This window comes from Ictalurus punctatus, chromosome 12 (assembly GCF_001660625.3).
Source record: "Ictalurus punctatus breed USDA103 chromosome 12, Coco_2.0, whole genome shotgun sequence".
Taxonomy (NCBI): Eukaryota; Metazoa; Chordata; class Actinopteri; order Siluriformes; family Ictaluridae; genus Ictalurus; species Ictalurus punctatus.
Genome location: NC_030427.2, coordinates 1,837,626 through 1,855,000, shown reverse-complemented (window position 1 = coordinate 1,855,000; position 17,375 = coordinate 1,837,626). Strand labels below are relative to the sequence as shown.

Sequence of the window (17,375 nt, the reverse complement as noted above, 5' to 3'; positions counted from 1 at the left end):
GTCTTTCTAAAAATAAAGCAGAAAAATGCATATAAAGCAGCCAGAAACTCCTGAACACTCAGATGTACAAAGCTGAACACCTTCCCCAGGTGAAGCCTAAACTCCTCTCTGAAGATTTGGGTACACACTCCTGAGTACACTGACACTTCTCTCACATCAATGCCACACTCTCTCAGGTCTTCCTCATAGAAGATCAGGTTTCCTTTCTCCAGCTGTTGGAAAGCCAGTTTTCCCAGTGCCAGGATACTCTCTCTGGTCTGCTGAGGATCAGGGTCACATTTCTGATGGTACTTTTGGTCCTTGTGTTTGATCTGAAAGATCAGGAAGTGTGTGAACATTTGAGTCAGAGTCTTGGGGATCTCTCCACTCTCTGCTCCACCCAACATTCTCTCTAGAACAGTGGCTGAGATCCAGCAGAAGACTGGGATGTGGCACATGATGTAGAGGCTTCTTGAAGACTTCATATGTGAGATGATTTTATCGGCCAGGCTCTGATCACTGATCCTCTTCCTGAAGTACTCCTCTTTCTGAGGATCACTGAACCCTCGTACCTCTGTTACCTGGTCTACACACTCAGGAGGGATCTGATTGGCTGCTCCTGGTCGAGAGGTGATCCAGAGGAGAGCAGAGGGAAGCAGATTCCCCTTGAAGAGGTTCGTCAGCAGCACATCCACTGAGGCTGACTCTGTCACATCACACAGTCTCTCATTCTTCTGGAAATTTAGAGGAAGTCGACACTCATCCAGACCATCAAAGATCAACAGCACTTTGTAGAAGTCTATTAATTCTAGTATTCTCATTTCAGGGAAAAAGTGATGAAGAAGATCCATCAGACTGAGATGTTTCTGCTTCATCAGATTCAGCTCTCTAAAGGGAAGTGGAAACATGAAGGTGACGTCCTGATTTGCTTTTCCTTCAGTCCAGTCCAGAATGAACTTCTGCACAGAGACTGTTTTTCCAATTCCAGCAACTCCTTTAGTCAGCACACTTCTGATGGACTCGTCTTTAAAGAGATCATTACATTTGATGGGTGTCTCCTGTGCTGCTGGTCTCCTGGACGCTGTCTCAATCTGTCTCACCTCATGTTCATTATTGACGTCTCCACTCCACCCCTCTGTGATGTAGAGCTCTGTGTAGATCTCATTCAGAAGTGCTGAGCTTCCATGCTGTGAGATTCCTTCATTAATTCTTTTAAACTTCTCTCTCAGGCTGGATTTCAGATTTGTCTGATACACAGGGGCCACAGACTCTAATAAACAAAGTAATAACATGTTTTAATGTAAAATCACTGAACACAGGATTAAATGTAAAATTCTAATGCTGCTGTTCATTCCTGATTCATGTAGTAAATATTCCTGAAGGAACAGGACCATTGTACAGAGTCACCACAAGCTGGACCACGAACAGAACAGAAAAGCAGCAGATGCACATGATACTAAACTCAAACTTCAAACTAAAAGTGTTCCTATCTAAAACTATTTCCTCTCTCTGAAGTGAACCTGATGGAATAAAGTCATGACTCAGAGCTCTTACTGTTGTGCAGTGTGTTAGCGAGATCTGTGTGGTTCATGTTCTTCAGGACGTGCAGTGTGATCTTCAGCGCTCCCTCTCTGACACTGTGCAGATCCTCCTCATCCTGCACCTCCCTCTCAGTGCATGCTGGGTAATCTGGACTCAGGAGCTTCCTAAGCCTCTTCAGCTCATTCTTTATCAGAGTGATGACTTTGTGTTCCAGCTCCTGGTTAGAAACACACAGGAACACATCTAAATATTATAATGTTACACACTGAGAGATGCTTTTATTTTATGAAAAGAATAAAAGTCTTTTTCTATTCCCACAGTTACAGCTGAAATTCTGCCTGATTACCCATAATGCTGCTGCACATCAATAAATCTGTAAATTGTCGTTATCTTAAATAAAAAACCTGCAACATACTCACACACAAGTTACACACATTAAAAAGACACACACCTTGAATATGGAGTCCAGCTGGTTTCTGCTGAGGTTTGATTTCTTCTGTTGTGGTCTGTGAAGAAATAAAACACATGATGTGATATAGACTATATGTATTCATAGCTGCACAACACACACTAATACATACAGAGACAGATATTTAACACCATCCTCTTAACACAATACACTGATTTCAGGATTTCTCACGGACACTAACATGTTTATGAATAAAATAGTGATCTAGTCATTAATGTCCAGGTGTAAATGTTGTTGTGTAGCACCACAGACCCTCCAGCTCAGGGACTGCAGACTGAACTGAACTCTTAAAGCAGTTTTCCTCACTGTCAGTCCGAGAGCTGCAGCACTGCACAGTTTAGTGTTTTACTGCTTCAACACCTGATAAAGATCATGAAGGGCTTCAGAATGAGACCAGTGAGTTTGATCAGGTGGAACACTGCTGTAAAACACCTCACTGTACTGACCTCACATCAGGAGAACTGGCTCCGTCTCTGAAGTTAAGCGGATGCTCCATTGACGCGTCACTCTTCATGGACACACAGCTGGGTTCTGGTGAGTCTGATCTCTTTCCCTCCATCATTCTAGAATTAAACAGAAATATCAGCAATAATTAATACTCTGCTGTCTCAGCACTGTTACACAATGTGTTCATCATTAAACACCAATAATTCCATCTTTTTAATTCAGCTCCAGTCTGCACACTTATTCAAACAGGAGACACGCCCCATACCTCAGGAATTACACTGATGTCAGGAGTCCCAGTCACAGATAACTGACTCAGCTGGGTCTTAAAGCCTGTAGAGTTCACTGACTCAAAGCTACGCTGCTCTTCTCCTCCACATTACACAGTCCTTTTTACTCTTCTCTCAGTGAATGATTTCTCTAAACTGTTCTTAGATCAGATCAGTGATATATTCACTGCTATTAAACACCTTAAACCAAAGTCTAGTTCCTCTGTACACTAGTGAGTGTTTAGAGATACAGATCTGTTCCATGAGACGGTGTGTGTTTATTGCTGGTGAATGGAAAAGTAGCTCACCTCCCGTCTCTCTTTAAGTCCTGTTCTCCAGACACACTCATGTTGGAGGTCATGTCTCCTTCTCCAGATTACAGCAGGACACACGTTTACTTCACTCCAACATCGGTGTGTTAAATCAAACCCTGTATCAGCACAGAGTTCACTTACAGGAAATAGTCACTGTATCAAGTCATAAAACAACCTGTGTACATTCAAACTTCAGTACAAACCCACAAAACTCTTCTGCATCTAGTGCACATTCAGTGTGTTTATATATTATAGCTTTAGATGTAGATACTCACTGTGTTTTTACTCCTGAAATGGTGTATTTTCCCCTCCACACAAAATGGAGACTGACTTTCACTTTCACTTCCTAACCCTTTATTCTGCAGAGGGGGAGGGGCAGTGAGGTAGGGTAATAAACACACACACACACACACACACAGAGAGATATGGTTTGTTTTCAGACAGCTTTCTGATCCATCGAGCAAAGGCCTGTAAATACTGAAAGTATAAGTCTGAAAACGCTGCAAATACAGAGAACAGAATTAAAAGTCTGGTAAAATCTACATCACACACATTATCATTTCATTACCTTCATTTATTATCTCGTGACTTCATTCAGCTGTGCACAAACAACTGTCAAAGCTCTATACAAATATATAAACTAAAATAAAATAACAGGAGCTAGAAACACTCAGCAGATCATTAGATAAAGAAGCAGAACTCATACACTGAGTAAGTTTACTTAAATATCTGCAGAAATGTATTTTTTCTGGTTTTCCCTTAATGAGAGCGAGTATCCTGATATTAGTGAGGATTGGTGTGTAAGTAGTTTTTGTGTGAATAATGAATGTTACTCAGAATAAAAGTGATGATGGAGAGTAAGTTAAACACATTGGTCAGACGAGTAACTAACCCAGTGTTTCCCAATCGAGGTTCTGTCTGATGAGAGCAGGGGTGCGTGTAAAAATCCTTCAAACATTTTCTAAAATGATCAAATGTGTAGAAAACATTTAATATAGATGAGAAATATCTGATGTCTGAAATAATAACACAGACACAGAAATAATAACACAGACACACACACACACACACACACACACACACACAACAACAACAACAACAATAATAATAAACTAGACCAGTACATTTACATTTGTTTTCATTTATTTCACAAACAAATATTCTACTCATATATGTACACATTCAAACATCATGCTTTTCTAACAGTGTGTTTACACAAACGAAATAACGCCACACAGTAACACAAACACATCCCCATATTAACCATTGATACGCTTTTCAGACGTATCAATGGTTAATATGGGGGGACTACTCCCCCACACACCCCTCTCCACCACTGCCCAGACACACAGGAGCTAGACTGACTCACTGATACAATCAATAGGGTTACCCCCCCCCCCCCCCCCACCCCACCCCGGTCATAAATTAGGTCACTTACAGAAATGTCGGCCTGAGAAGCACAAAGGGCTATAAATCAGCACACACTACTTTGATTGACAGTTTGACAGAAAGTGTGTGTTACTCTTGTTGGAACAAAGTTACTGGTGTGACTCTAATTCTCTTTATTTTTAATGGTCTAGTAAAAGGGCAGTCTGTGCTCCGGCTCCCTATAGTGGCCTGTGTGAATCACTGCCTCTTGTCAAATTTTTATAAAATATTATTATCTATTAATTTATTAATATCTGTGTGTGTGTGTGTGTGTGTGTGTGTGTGTGTGTGTGTGTGTGTGTGTGTGTGTGTAGGACTACACAGTGTCTTTGTGTGTTAACAGGAGCTCAGCTATTCTCTCTGAATAAAGAGAAACTTCGCGCTGTCATTCCTGAAGAAGGAGCGAGGGTGTACAGCCAAGTTGCCGTACAGAAGGCACTGCTGGAGGTAAACACACACATACGCACACACACACACACACACACACACACACACACACACACACACACACCCCAACACACATGTAGTTTATATATACACATTGATGTACATAGTATGGTGTAATAAAAAAACAAACCATAACATTTATATAATGCCTTTATACACACACACACACACACACACACACACGTCTGTCTGATATATTACAGACTATTCCTCGCACACTTACACAAATCAACTGCCATTTTATGGTAAAGCTGCCTAAATGTAAATGTTCAATCTTTGACTGTACATTCATAAATTATAATAACTTGTGTGGCATTCTCTGTTATTTTAAATATCTGTGTGTGTGTGTGTGTGTGTGTGTGTGTGTGTGTGTGTGTGTGTGTGTGTGTGTGTGTGTGTGTTTCAACATCATTTTACAAAAACACTATTCAATGTTTCATCAAAGAGTCTGCATCTTTTGATCAAAGTTGCATGGCGCGAGACTGTTCAGTGCTTTATAGGTTAATAATAGTATTTTATAATCAGTGTGAGATTTCACTGGGAGACAATGCAGTGTGGATAAGATCGGGGTGATGTGTCGTATCTTCTGGTTCTAGTTAGGACTCTAGCAGCTGCATTCTGGACTAACTGGAGTTTGTTTATGCTCCTACTGGAACATCCAGACAGTAAGGCATTACAGTAATCTAATCTAGAGGTGACGAAAGCATGAACTAGTATTTCTGCATCATGTAGTGACAGACAACTCCAATACCGAAAAATTTGGGACAGTATGGAAATGCTAATAAAACAATGAGGGGTCATTTGTAAATGTACCTTGACTTGTATTTAAACAAAAAACATAAAGACGAGGTATTTGATGTTTTACCTAATCAACTGCAAATTTTCTCGAAGATGAACATTCATTTTGAAATTGATGCTGCAACATGTTCCAAAAAAGTTGGGACAGGGGTCATTTAGGATTAATAGCGATGTGACGAGTTGAAAGAAGAAGGTCATGTGAAACAGGTGAGGTCTAATTATCGTCTAATCATATATATAAGGAGCCTTCAAAAAAGGCAGAGTCCTTCAAGAGTAAGGATGGGTCGAGGCTCGCCAATCTGCCAACAGAGATGTCAGCAAATAATCCAACACTTTGAGAAGAACATTCCCCAAAGACAAATCTGTAGGATTTTGGTCATTTCACCTTCTACAGTGCACAATATAATTAAAAGATTCAAGGAATCCGGTCAAATCTCGGTGCGTAAAGGGCGAGGTATAAAACCACTTCTGAACCACTTCTAGCAGTTATTAAACCCTTGATTAAAAAACCTGATCTTGACCCGTCTCAACTGTCCAGCTATAGACCAATATCAAATCTCCCCTACATCTCTAAGATTTTAGAAAAGGTTGTAACAAAGCAGTTATGCTCGTACTTAGATAGGAATAACATTCATGAAATGTATCAGTCAGGATTTAGACCTCATCATAGCACAGAGACAGCGTTAGTTAAAGTAGTAAATGACCTTCTACTGACCTACGATCAGGGTTGTGTCTCGCTGCTTGTGTTACTCGACCTTAGTGCAGCTTTTGATACTATAGATCACACTATTCTCCTTGATAGATTAGAAAATGTTGTTGGTATTAAGGGAACAGTCCTCTCCTGCCTCAGGTCTTATCTGACCGATCGTTATCAGTTCGTAGATGTAAATGGTGAATTCTCCATGCGTACTGAGGTTACTTTTGGAGTTCCACAGGGTTCTGTTTTAGGCCCACTGCTCTTTACTTTATATATGCTACCCCTAGGTCAAATTATTTGTAAACATGGAATTAGCTTCCACTGTTATGCTGATGATACACAGCTATATGTTTCAGCGAAGCCAGAGGACAGACAGAAGCTTAGTAAAGTTGAGGATTGTGTAAAGGACATTAGACATTGGATGTTAACTAACTTCCTTCTACTTAATTCTGATAAAACAGAAATACTTTTATTAGGCCCACGTGTAGCTAGGAGTAATATTTCTGATCACATGGTTACTCTGGATGGTCTTTCTGTTTCATCATGTACAGCAGTTAAAGACCTTGGAGTAATTATTGACTCCAGCCTATCATCTGACGCTCATGTAGATAATATTACTAGGATAGCCTTCTTTCATCTCAGAAATATTTCTAAAATAAGAGACATATTGTCACTACATGATGCGGAAATACTAGTTCATGCATTCGTCACCTCTAGATTAGATTACTGTAATGCCGTACTGTCTGGATGTTCCAGTAGGAATATAAATAAGCTCCAATTAGTCCAGAATGCAGCTGCTAGAGTCCTAACTAGAACTAGAAGATACGACCATATCACACCGATATTATCAATACTGCATTGGCTCCCAGTAAAATCTCGCATTAACTATAAAATACTTTTATTAACCTATAAAGCACTAAATGGTCTCGCGCCACAATATCTAAGCGACCTTTTGGTTTTATATGATCCGCCACGCCTACTTAGATCAAAAGATGCAGGCTATCTGACGGTACCTCGAATAGTGAAGGTTACAGCAGGGGGGAGAGCTTTCTCTTATAGAGCCCCACAGTTATGGAACAGTCTTCCTATTAGTGTTCGGGACTCAGACACAGTCTCAGTGTTTAAGTCTAGGCTTAAAACGTATTTGTTTACTCAACCTACCCTGACTAGATTCTGTTCTACTACTTCGCAGTCATAATGATCTTTTTTCTCCCTCTCTCCTTTCGCCGAGCCCCACACGAATTTATGGAGATACTAGAGATCCAGATCCTTTCTGCCTCTGGATGGAGCTCAAATCTTCTCTAATTCCAGACTGCTGGGACTACGACTGCTCCTAACGCCATACAGACTTCATATGAATCCATAATGAACTTTTTCACACTAACTGTTGTTACCCAGATGAGGATGGGTTCCCTTCTGAGTCGGGTTCCTCTCAAGGTTTCTTCCTCTTAAAACATCTTAGGGAGTTTTTCCTTGCCACCGTCGCCACTCAGTGGCTTGCTCAGTTGAGATAAATTAACACCTTTAATATCTGCATAACATGTTGATATTTCTTTAAAGCTGCTTTGAGACAATGTCTATTATAAAAAGCGCTATACAAATAAAATTGAATTGAATTGAATTGAATTGAATTAAATGCCTGATTTGTTCCTGATTAGTTTATGATGAAGTAAATGCTGAGCGGTTCATTACAAAGTAAAAGGCTAGAGGTGTAATGTAACTTATTGTTAAAGCATTACTACAGATGTTATGATGTACAGTATCTGTAATATAGATGTAAAGTGTTACTATCAAAGTGGTAATTCATCTTTGTTTATATCTCTCTTGTAAGCTACAGTGCAGTTATAGACATAGAATTTGACACTTTGCCAGTCTCTATCTTTAAGATATAAAGACTCAGATCTAATGCAGTTTTCACAGACCAACTTCCCTGGGACACGACATGACATGATGAAGGTCTTCATACGTCTCTCCACTGCATGGACCTCATTTCCTTCCCGAGCCTTCCTCTTTTTCAGAGTAGATGTTTTACCTAAATGTAAGAATAAACATTAGTTACATAGCAAACACACACCCTTACACCCGACAGAAATTATTGTCTGGCAACTTACAGACTGGAACTTAGATTTCACGTCTCAAGAATGAAAACTCTGACTGCAGTTTGTGCATATGTACCAAATAGAAGATGCAGTAGGGAACCTACTGAGTCCCAGGGGATGCTTATGTTGGAAATTATGGAGAGGTGTGATTGAAAGGCAGGATTAAAAGTGCCAGCAAACTACACAATTCTGATATTTATGATCCAGAAAAGGTGTAGACTGTGATGGCTGCTGTTTCTCCTGGCCATTGCTCTCAGCAGTGTCCCCCTCCATAATCTGCATATTTAATAGACATTTAGAAAATCTAAAAGAGGAATATGCAACAGAAAGCAAATATGCTGTTCAATACGACAAAAACAATAATTATTTATTAATTAAGTTTATTATTTCAGGGTTAGAAATGGGACACTTTGGAAGACTTTGGGATAATTATGATGCATTCAGAATGAATTCACAGTAATAACACAGTTCAGGTTTAAGTGACCTATGGGAACACTGTTCTAAATTCACATATCTATTCAGCTATCACAAGACTCCCTCACACACACCTGAATAAAACATGCTTTGTGGGGACTCCGTATAGTAACTATTAACAGACAAGATTATGTAACAGAAAGCAAACATGCTTTTCAATACAACAAAAACAATAATTATTTCACTATAGGAATTAAGTTTATTATTTCAGGGTTAGATATGGGATACTTTGGAAGACTTTGGGATAATTACGGTCCATTCAGACACACACACGTTTTGTAGTTCATGCTTAAACGTGGCAGTAAAATACCTGAAGCAGATCAGATGAACAATAATGTCTAATTTTATTGTTAATGCACAAGCACAAAATTAGTTGTGCAACAAAAATGAATTGCGACACTGCCGGATAAGACAATGTTTATTTTTGAATAATTTTTAAATTGTGAAAACAGAGAGGGAGATACCCTGCATACCTTGCTACGCCAAGGCCAGTCTCCTCCTCTGTAATTGTAGGCAATTTCATCACCTTCTTTAAAGTCTGTTAAAGCAAACAGACCAAGATGTGGGCTTCCATCCACTTCAGTCTTCTGCATTCTGCCATTTGGGTGCTTGTGGTCATCATTAACCAGCCTACCAAAAGATCCGTCTTCTTTTGCAGCATCAATACTCAATACACAACGAGAGAAAGAGAGAAGTATTCAGTGACCGAATATTCCACATCAAATTCTACAAATATGATAGCTCTGCACAGAGTTTTTATTGTTAACGGTCAGATGTAAATGTTTAAGTGGACAAATACTTTACAACTGCAATTTTCAAGTACAATGAAAGTACACTTTGAAGAAAAACTATGCAGACATTGTCATTTTTTATGCAGGTTAATTCTATGGATCATTTAATTAGTGGTGCTTCAAAAGCACTACTTTTGTTATTCGGCATACTAATTATAATTATTAGTGGTGCTTGAAAAGCACTACTATTGTTCCCTTGCATACTTATTATTATTATTATTATAATTATTATTATTATAATTATTATTACTCTCCGGCCGGCGCTCAGAAGTATTGGGACCCCGCACGGCCAGCTCTCAAAAGTACTGGCGCCCTTGGCAGTCGGCTCTAAAATGTATTGGCGCACTACACGGCCGGCTCTAACAATGCTGGTGCCATATCTTTTCAGCTCTGGAAAGTATTGGCAACCTACGCTGTCGGCTCTGGAAAGTATTGGCGCCCTACGCTGTCGGCTCTCGAAAGTATTGGCACCCGTCCCTGTTTCGCCAACGCAAGCACAACTCACATTTTCTTCAGGAAATGTACCGTTCCAGTTATTATTATTCTTCTTCCACTTTTTTTTCCGCACGTAACTAGTCCTGCACCGTTTGTCAGAGATCGATGGGCGAGGTGTTGAATCGATCGGCGAGGTGTTGAATCGATCGACTATATTGAGGAGATGTCTGCTATGACTTTTATAAGCGATCGGAATGCCGGGATTCCCACTACGGAAGGTCAAATTCTGAAAATTTCCCATAGACTTGCATTGAGTTATGAAAGTATTGGCCCTCTAAGGAGAAAGCTCTAAAAGTTTTGCCTCCGTAAACGTTTGGCTCTAAAATGTATTGGCACACGATCTGTTCGGCTCTCAGAAGTATTGGCACCCTATCTGGCCGGCGCTCAAAAGTATTGGCACCCCGCACGGCCAGCTCTCAAAAGTACTGGCGCCCTTGATGGCTGGCTCTAAAAAGTATTGGCGCACTACACGGCTGGCTCTAATAATGCTGGCACCCCATCTGTCTGGCTCTTGAAAGTATTGGAGCCCTACACTGTCGGCTCTCAAAAGTATTGCCGCCCTTAGCGTCCGGCACTTGAAAGTATTGGCACCCTACGCTTTCGCCTCTCAAATATATTGGAGCCCGATGCGTCCAGCTCTCGAAAGTATTGGTGCCCTACGAGTCCGGCATTCAAAAGTATTTGCGCCCTATTTGTCCAGCTTTAAAAGTATTGGCACCCTACACGGCCAGTATAGTGCTAACACATGCTAGCAACATGCCAGCGTGATGCTAAAACATGCTAGCATGATGCTAAAACGTGCTAGAATGATGCTAAAACATGCTAGCATGATGCTAAAACGTGCTAGAATGATGCTAAAACGTGCTAGCATGATGCTAAAATGTGCAAAAACATGCTAACATTATGCAAAAACATGCTAGCATGATGCCCAACACATGCTAGCTTGATGCTAACACATGCTAGCTTGATGCTAAAACATGCAAGCATCATGCTAAACCCCTCTAGCAACCTATCCATCCGGCTCTTGAAAGTATTGGCGCCCGATCCAAATTTTGCCAGTGCAAGCACCACTCACATTTTCTTCAGAAAATATACCGTTCTGGTTATTATTATAATAATTATTCTTTTTCTTCGGCGCGTAACTAGTCCGCGCTTTGTCGGAGATTGACGAGTGAGGTGTCCAATCGATCAGCTTATTGAGGAGATGTGTGCTATGACTTTTATAAGCGATCGGAATGTCGGAATTCCCGCTACGGAAGCTGAAAGTTTGAAAATTTCCCATAGACTTGCATTGAGTTTCGAAAGTATTGGCCATCTAAGGAGAAAGCTCTGAAAATTTTGCCTCTGTACACGTTCGGCTCTAAAATTTATTGGCACGCGATCTGTTCGGCTCTCAGAAGTATTGTCACCCTATCTGGCCAGCTCTCAAAAGTATTGGCACCCCGCACGGCCAGCTCTCAAAAGTACTGGCGCCCTTGAAGGTCGGCTCTAAAAAGTATTGGCGCACTACACAGCCGGCTCTAACATTGCTGGTGCCATATCGGTCCGGCTCTCGAAAGTATTGGCGCCCTATGCCGTCGGCTCTCGAAAGTATTGGCGCCTGTCCCTGTTTCGCCAACGCAAGCACCACTCACATTTTCTTCAGGAAATGTACCGGTCTAGTTATAATTCTTCTTCTTCTTCCCCTTTTTTTTCGGCGCGTAACTAGTCCCATGCCGTTTGTCAGAGATCGACGAGTGAGGCCTATTTAATATATTAACTTCATTTTATTAACTTATTGTACTTACTAATGTGCTAGATTGGTTAAGTGTGTGCTAACTCTGGCTAGTACAGTCCGCTAGCATAACATTTACTTTAATATTGTGATTCAATTATAAATAAAGTCTTAAAGCACGTAAATAAAATTACAAACTTATAAAGTGCAAAAATTATAATAATAACTTACCTTTCATTGTATTTGGTCTCGCTGCAGCAGTAGAATCACTCCTTAGGGCAATGGAAAGCAGCTGGTGCTATTAGCCTGTGACAGCCAGGGCAGATGGGAATTGTAGTTCTTTTCCTTTAGGTGATAAGGATACACAGGACAGTACGGTGTCACTAGATAGTGTGGATCCGTCCCTTGGTGATGAAGTTGCGGATGATAGCTCTCATATGGAGACGGAAGAGAATGTGTTCAAGGTGCCCCAGAGAAAGAGACGGAGAAATCGTCCTCATGCACAGGCTAAGAGGAAAGATGTTGCAGAGGAGCTGAATTCTGTGGAGGTAGAGAGTGAGAGTGAAGCCTCCGACTGCAGTATAACATGTAGTGTAAATCTAAGTGGCTTTTCGAGCCATGAATATAGCGTGGACGACATCAAGGCTTTTCTGAGAAAGACTAAACATGCTAGGAATGTGAGGATAGACGAGTTTTTCCCGGATGTGGAACAGTTTATTAAAAAAACACATGGGTTTATGGCAGAAGGGGGTTTCACTGATCAGGAGGGATACCATCTAAAGAAAATCCTTACAAAAGTCAATGTAATGTTAGACAATAATGATAGTGATAGTCAATCCTAGACATCATGTACGTAAATCTATTATTTTTCCTCTTATTTATGAGTGAGTTTCGAATTGCTTCGTTGAATTTAAGTGGAGCAAGGGAAAGAATTAAAAGATTTTTGTTATTTGAAACAGTGCAGCAAAAGAAAATTGATGTCACGTGAAGGCTATGCCATCACGTAGAAGGCTAGTCGAGTTAATGAATTCCTGTGACCTTGTGGACATTTGGAGAACTTTTCACCACATGCAAAAGCAGTATACCTGGGTGCACTCCTATAATAATATGCTCTCTATGACCAGATTGGATAAATTTGATGGCTTTAAACAGCAGTTAAGTGCTTTTAGAAGTTGTGTAATTATACCGGTAGGATTTACGGACCATTGTATGGTTCTGGCTACTGTGTATTTAAGTAAACTCAAGCATAAGAGTGCGTATTGGCATTTTAACACCAGTTTATTGCAAGACGTTCATTTTAGGGATGTGTTTAAATATTTTTGGAGTGATTTTAGAACCACAAAGGGTTCTTTTAAATCAGTGCAGCAGTGGTGGGATTTTGCCAAAACGCAAATTAAACAGCCGTGTCAACAGTATACCTCCAATGTCACGAGAGACACAACTCTACGCATGAAATCCTTGGAGGATGAAATAATGGCGCTTCAAGAGTTAATGAAAAACACAGGACGGCAGGTATGCATAGAAAATTTAAGAATAAAAAAGAATTTATTGACTAAATTGCTAGACGTTACCGCACAAGGAGCTCTGGTCAGGTCACGGTTTCAGACTGTAGAGTGTATGGATACACCGTCAAAATTCTTTTTTAATTTGGAAAAAAAGCATGGTCAAAATAAGATGATACATGGCCTGTTTTCTGATGATGGGACACTTTTAGTGGACCATAGAGAAATTCGAAAGAGAGCAGTCGGGTTCTACAAGGAACTGTACACGTGTGAAATCTCCGATGAGCAGGCCCATGATAACGTCTTCTTGAAGGATCTCCCTCAGGTGTCAAAGGAAACACATGCAGACCTCGGAGGGTCGTTGACCCTAGAGGAACTGCTACAAGCCCTCCAGGGTATGGAGAGTGGCAAGGCACCAGGGATCGATGGTCTACTGGCTGACTTTTATAAGTCTTTTTGGCCTGAAATGGGTACAGACCTACTGGAGGGACTGGGTGACAGTTTAGTCACGGGGCGGCTGCCACTCAGTTGTCGCAGAGCAGTTTTGACTCTGTTGCCCAAAAAAGGAGATCCACACGACATAAAATCATGGAGACCTGTTTCAGTTCTCTGTGTGGAATACCGACTGCTCTCTAAGGTATTGGCAAACTGACTTAGTAAAGTCATGGAAGAGGTGATCCATCCGGACCAGATCTACTGTGTGCTGGGTAGATTTATTCATGATAACATTTCGTTCATTAGGGATGTTGTAGAGGCCGGAAGGATTTTTAATTTGGAATGTGGTTTGGTTTTAATTGAACAGGAAAAGGCTTTCGACAAGGTTGAGCATACCTACTTATGGAACGTTTTGGCTCCTTTTGGTTTTAATTCGGACTTTATCGATAAAATAAGAGTTCTGTACCGTGACAGTGAAAGCATACTGAAGATTAATGGTGACTTGTGTGCTCCTTTTAAAGTTCATAGGGGAATAAGACAAGGATGCCCGCTATCAGGCATGTTGTATTCCCTTGCGATTGAACCTCTTTTAGCAAAACTGAGAACAGAACTGCAAGGTATAAGAATTCCAAAGTTTGAGGGTGTTTTTAAACTATCAACATACGCTGATGATGTGGCGATACTTGTTGGCAGCCAGAGGGATGTTGATACGACGTTGAAGATCACTGACGGTTTTAGAATTGTTTCTTCCGCCAAGGTAAACTGGAAGAAAAGCATGGCGTTTTTAATCGGGACCGCTTACTATGGTGCAGAGGTGGTTTTAAGTATTTGGGGGTGTTTTTAGGAGACGAAGGGTTTATGGGGAAAAACTTCGAAGGGACTGTCGAGAAGGTAAAGGGTCGGTTGGAGAAGTGGAATTTTTTAGTTAAAAAAGTGTCCTTTAGGGGGCGGGTACTTATAATTAACAACCTGGTAGCATCATCCCTCTGGCATAGGCTTGCGTGCATCGATCCTCCAATACATGTTTTATCTGAAATCCAGTCAATTTTAGTTAATTTTTTCTGGGACAATCTACACTGGGTTCCACAGAGTGTTCTGTTTCTCCCCAAGGATGAAGGGGGACATGGACTGGTGCACCTGCAGAGCAGGACTGCAGCCTTTCGGTTACAGTTTGTGCAAAGGCTGCTACATGGACCTGTAAATGCAAACTGGAAGGCTGTAGCATGTGCCATTTTACGGACACTTGAAGGGCTGGATTTAAATAAACCTCTTTTCTGGATGGACCCGAAAAAGATGGACATCAGGAAACTTCCTGTTTTTTACCGTAATATTTTTAAAGTGTGGGGACTTTTAACAGTGCAGAGAGTACAATGCTCAAGATCTCTCTACTGGCTGCTGCAGGAGCCAATCATAAATGGTTCCATTTTAGATGTATCTCAGAGAAAGCCGTTTCCTGCACTTACAGAGGGGTTCCGCAGGGCTGGAGTCGTCACTCTAGGTGACCTACTGACCTTAGCAGGACCGGGTTTTGGGAACGCGGTGGCAGTTGCTGGGCACATAAAGATGAGGTCAGTCCGTGTAGTCACGCAGTTCCTTGTGGAATGGAGGTCCCTGTTGACTGAAGAGGTCTTTAAAATGCTGGAGGAATATTCCGGAGGGCTAATTAGTCCCAATGACCAAGATTCTTTACCGGATTTTAGTGTCTCGGCGAATGTACGTGAGTGCTCAGGTGTGTTTTTTAAATCTGAAAAACTAAGTTTTGTGGGTCCCAAGGTACCATCTGGGAAAGAACTGTATAAAATGTGTGTACTATCTCTAAATAAACAGTTTCTGGACAAAAGAGTCGACACACCTTGGCGGTCTGTTCTACAAATAAAGGAACATGTAAAGCCACAATGGAGAGCCTTGTACAAGTCACCATTAACAAAAAAGTGTGGGGATTTACAGTGGAGGATTTTACACGGTGCAGTGGCTGTTAATTCTTTTATCTGTGTTTTAAACCCTGATGTGAGTTATGAATGTCCTTTCTGTGCCGTGAGAGAATCTGTGTTTCACATGTTTATGCACTGTGTGAGATTGAAGCCTCTTTTTACTGTTTTACAGAGACTGCTTGGCCATTTTAATGAGAGTTTTACAATCGAAACTTTTATTTTTGGTTTTAAATACTCTCAAAAAAAAGGTTTAAGTGTCAGTTGATAAATTTTATCATAGGGCATGCAAAGATGGCCATATATGTCAGCAGGAGAAACAGAATTGAATCAAATTCAGGGGACAGCGTTTTAGTGGTTTTTGCGATTCTCTTAAAATCTAGGATACTAATCGATTTTAAGTTTCACCAAGAGATGAAAGACCTTGTAGCATTTGAAAATATCTGGTGTCTGGAAGGGGCATTATGTGTGGTTTTAGAAGAAAAAGTGAGATTTCTTCAACTTTTAGAAGACTGTATACATACTGGTTGATACTTGGTTGCTTATTTTATATTCTTCACTCCTTTGGGGGTTTTGAAGGCAACTGGAAGGAGAAGTATTTTAATTATCTATTTATTTATCTTTTTATATATATATTTATATGTATATAAATTTAATTGACTTATTTTCTCTTAAGGTCATTTGCAATGACTCTGAGGGACTGAAATAGGTCGATGTAGCTTTTAAAAGCTTGTAAATAAAAGGCCTTTGAAATTCAATTCAATTCTCTCTCTCTCTCTCTCTCTCTCTCTCTCTCTCTCTCTCTCTCTCTCTCTACCATTGTGGAATTGTGTATAGACAACATTGTATTTAAAAAAACAAAACAAAATTGTCCTGTGTATTTGTAAATATGTTCTATCTAGCTTGTATTTGTAAATGTTTTAAAATCTTACTCCTTATTTGGAATACATTTTCAATAACTTACTATAACACACTCTGCATATATTATTTAGATAGTTATTTTAATTTTGACAAACTGTTAATTTCACATTCTTCTTTAACAGTTAATTTTACACACTGAAAGAGTATCGGAATAGTAAATGTTGACAATGCCGCTTTTAAAAAATTACATAGATACAATATGTAACAGATAATATAATAAATATTTGAACCGATGTTTTTACGTTAGGTTCGTCCGACCCTCCTCCTGGATTTTCCTCGCTTTCTATTGCCTACTTAGCGCTCTACACTTATGTGTGACTGGCCCCCGTGTGGCAGGTGAGAATTCTACCACTGAACCACCAATGTTAAAAATCCATGGACTTCGCAGAGTGTGATTTAAAGCTGAGTACTGTGCTGCCTCAGCAATTTGGTTTAAAATTCTAAAGGAGAATCTCTTCCATATTTCAGCAGCATGGAGTTTGTTCATTACCCTAGTTTTGGGCGGAATTGATAAGGCTTGTGAAGTGCTTTGGGTGAAGGCTCAAGCAACATAAACGTCTCCAAAACTCAGTTGTGCATGATAAAGCTTGTAATGTTCTTTTGGTGAAGGCTTAACTTTCAAAATTCAC

The 17,375-nt window shown here is 40.3% G+C and overlaps 1 protein-coding gene across 4 annotated transcripts in view; it reads right to left on the bottom strand.

Annotated features, from left to right (window-relative positions):
• LOC108261189 (NACHT, LRR and PYD domains-containing protein 3) overlaps nt 1-17,375 on the bottom strand; it is a 264,701-nt gene that overhangs the window by 16,016 nt on the left and 231,310 nt on the right. Inside the window, exons 1-6 of one of the 4 annotated variants that reach the window (XM_053684421.1) lie at nt 3,293-3,398; nt 3,012-3,133; nt 2,437-2,553; nt 1,973-2,027; nt 1,534-1,738; nt 1-1,249 (exon numbers count right to left, since the gene is read on the bottom strand). The exon at nt 1-1,249 is cut by the window's left edge and continues 525 nt beyond it. The exons of the other annotated variants lie outside the window; for them this stretch is intronic. Coding sequence (XP_053540396.1) covers nt 1-1,249; nt 1,534-1,738; nt 1,973-2,027; nt 2,437-2,553; nt 3,012-3,064 — 1,679 coding nt within the window. The 5' untranslated portion in view covers nt 3,065-3,133; nt 3,293-3,398. Of the gene's footprint in view, nt 1,250-1,533; nt 1,739-1,972; nt 2,028-2,436; nt 2,554-3,011; nt 3,134-3,292; nt 3,399-17,375 lie in introns of those variants that run through there. 4 annotated transcript variants of the gene reach the window in all.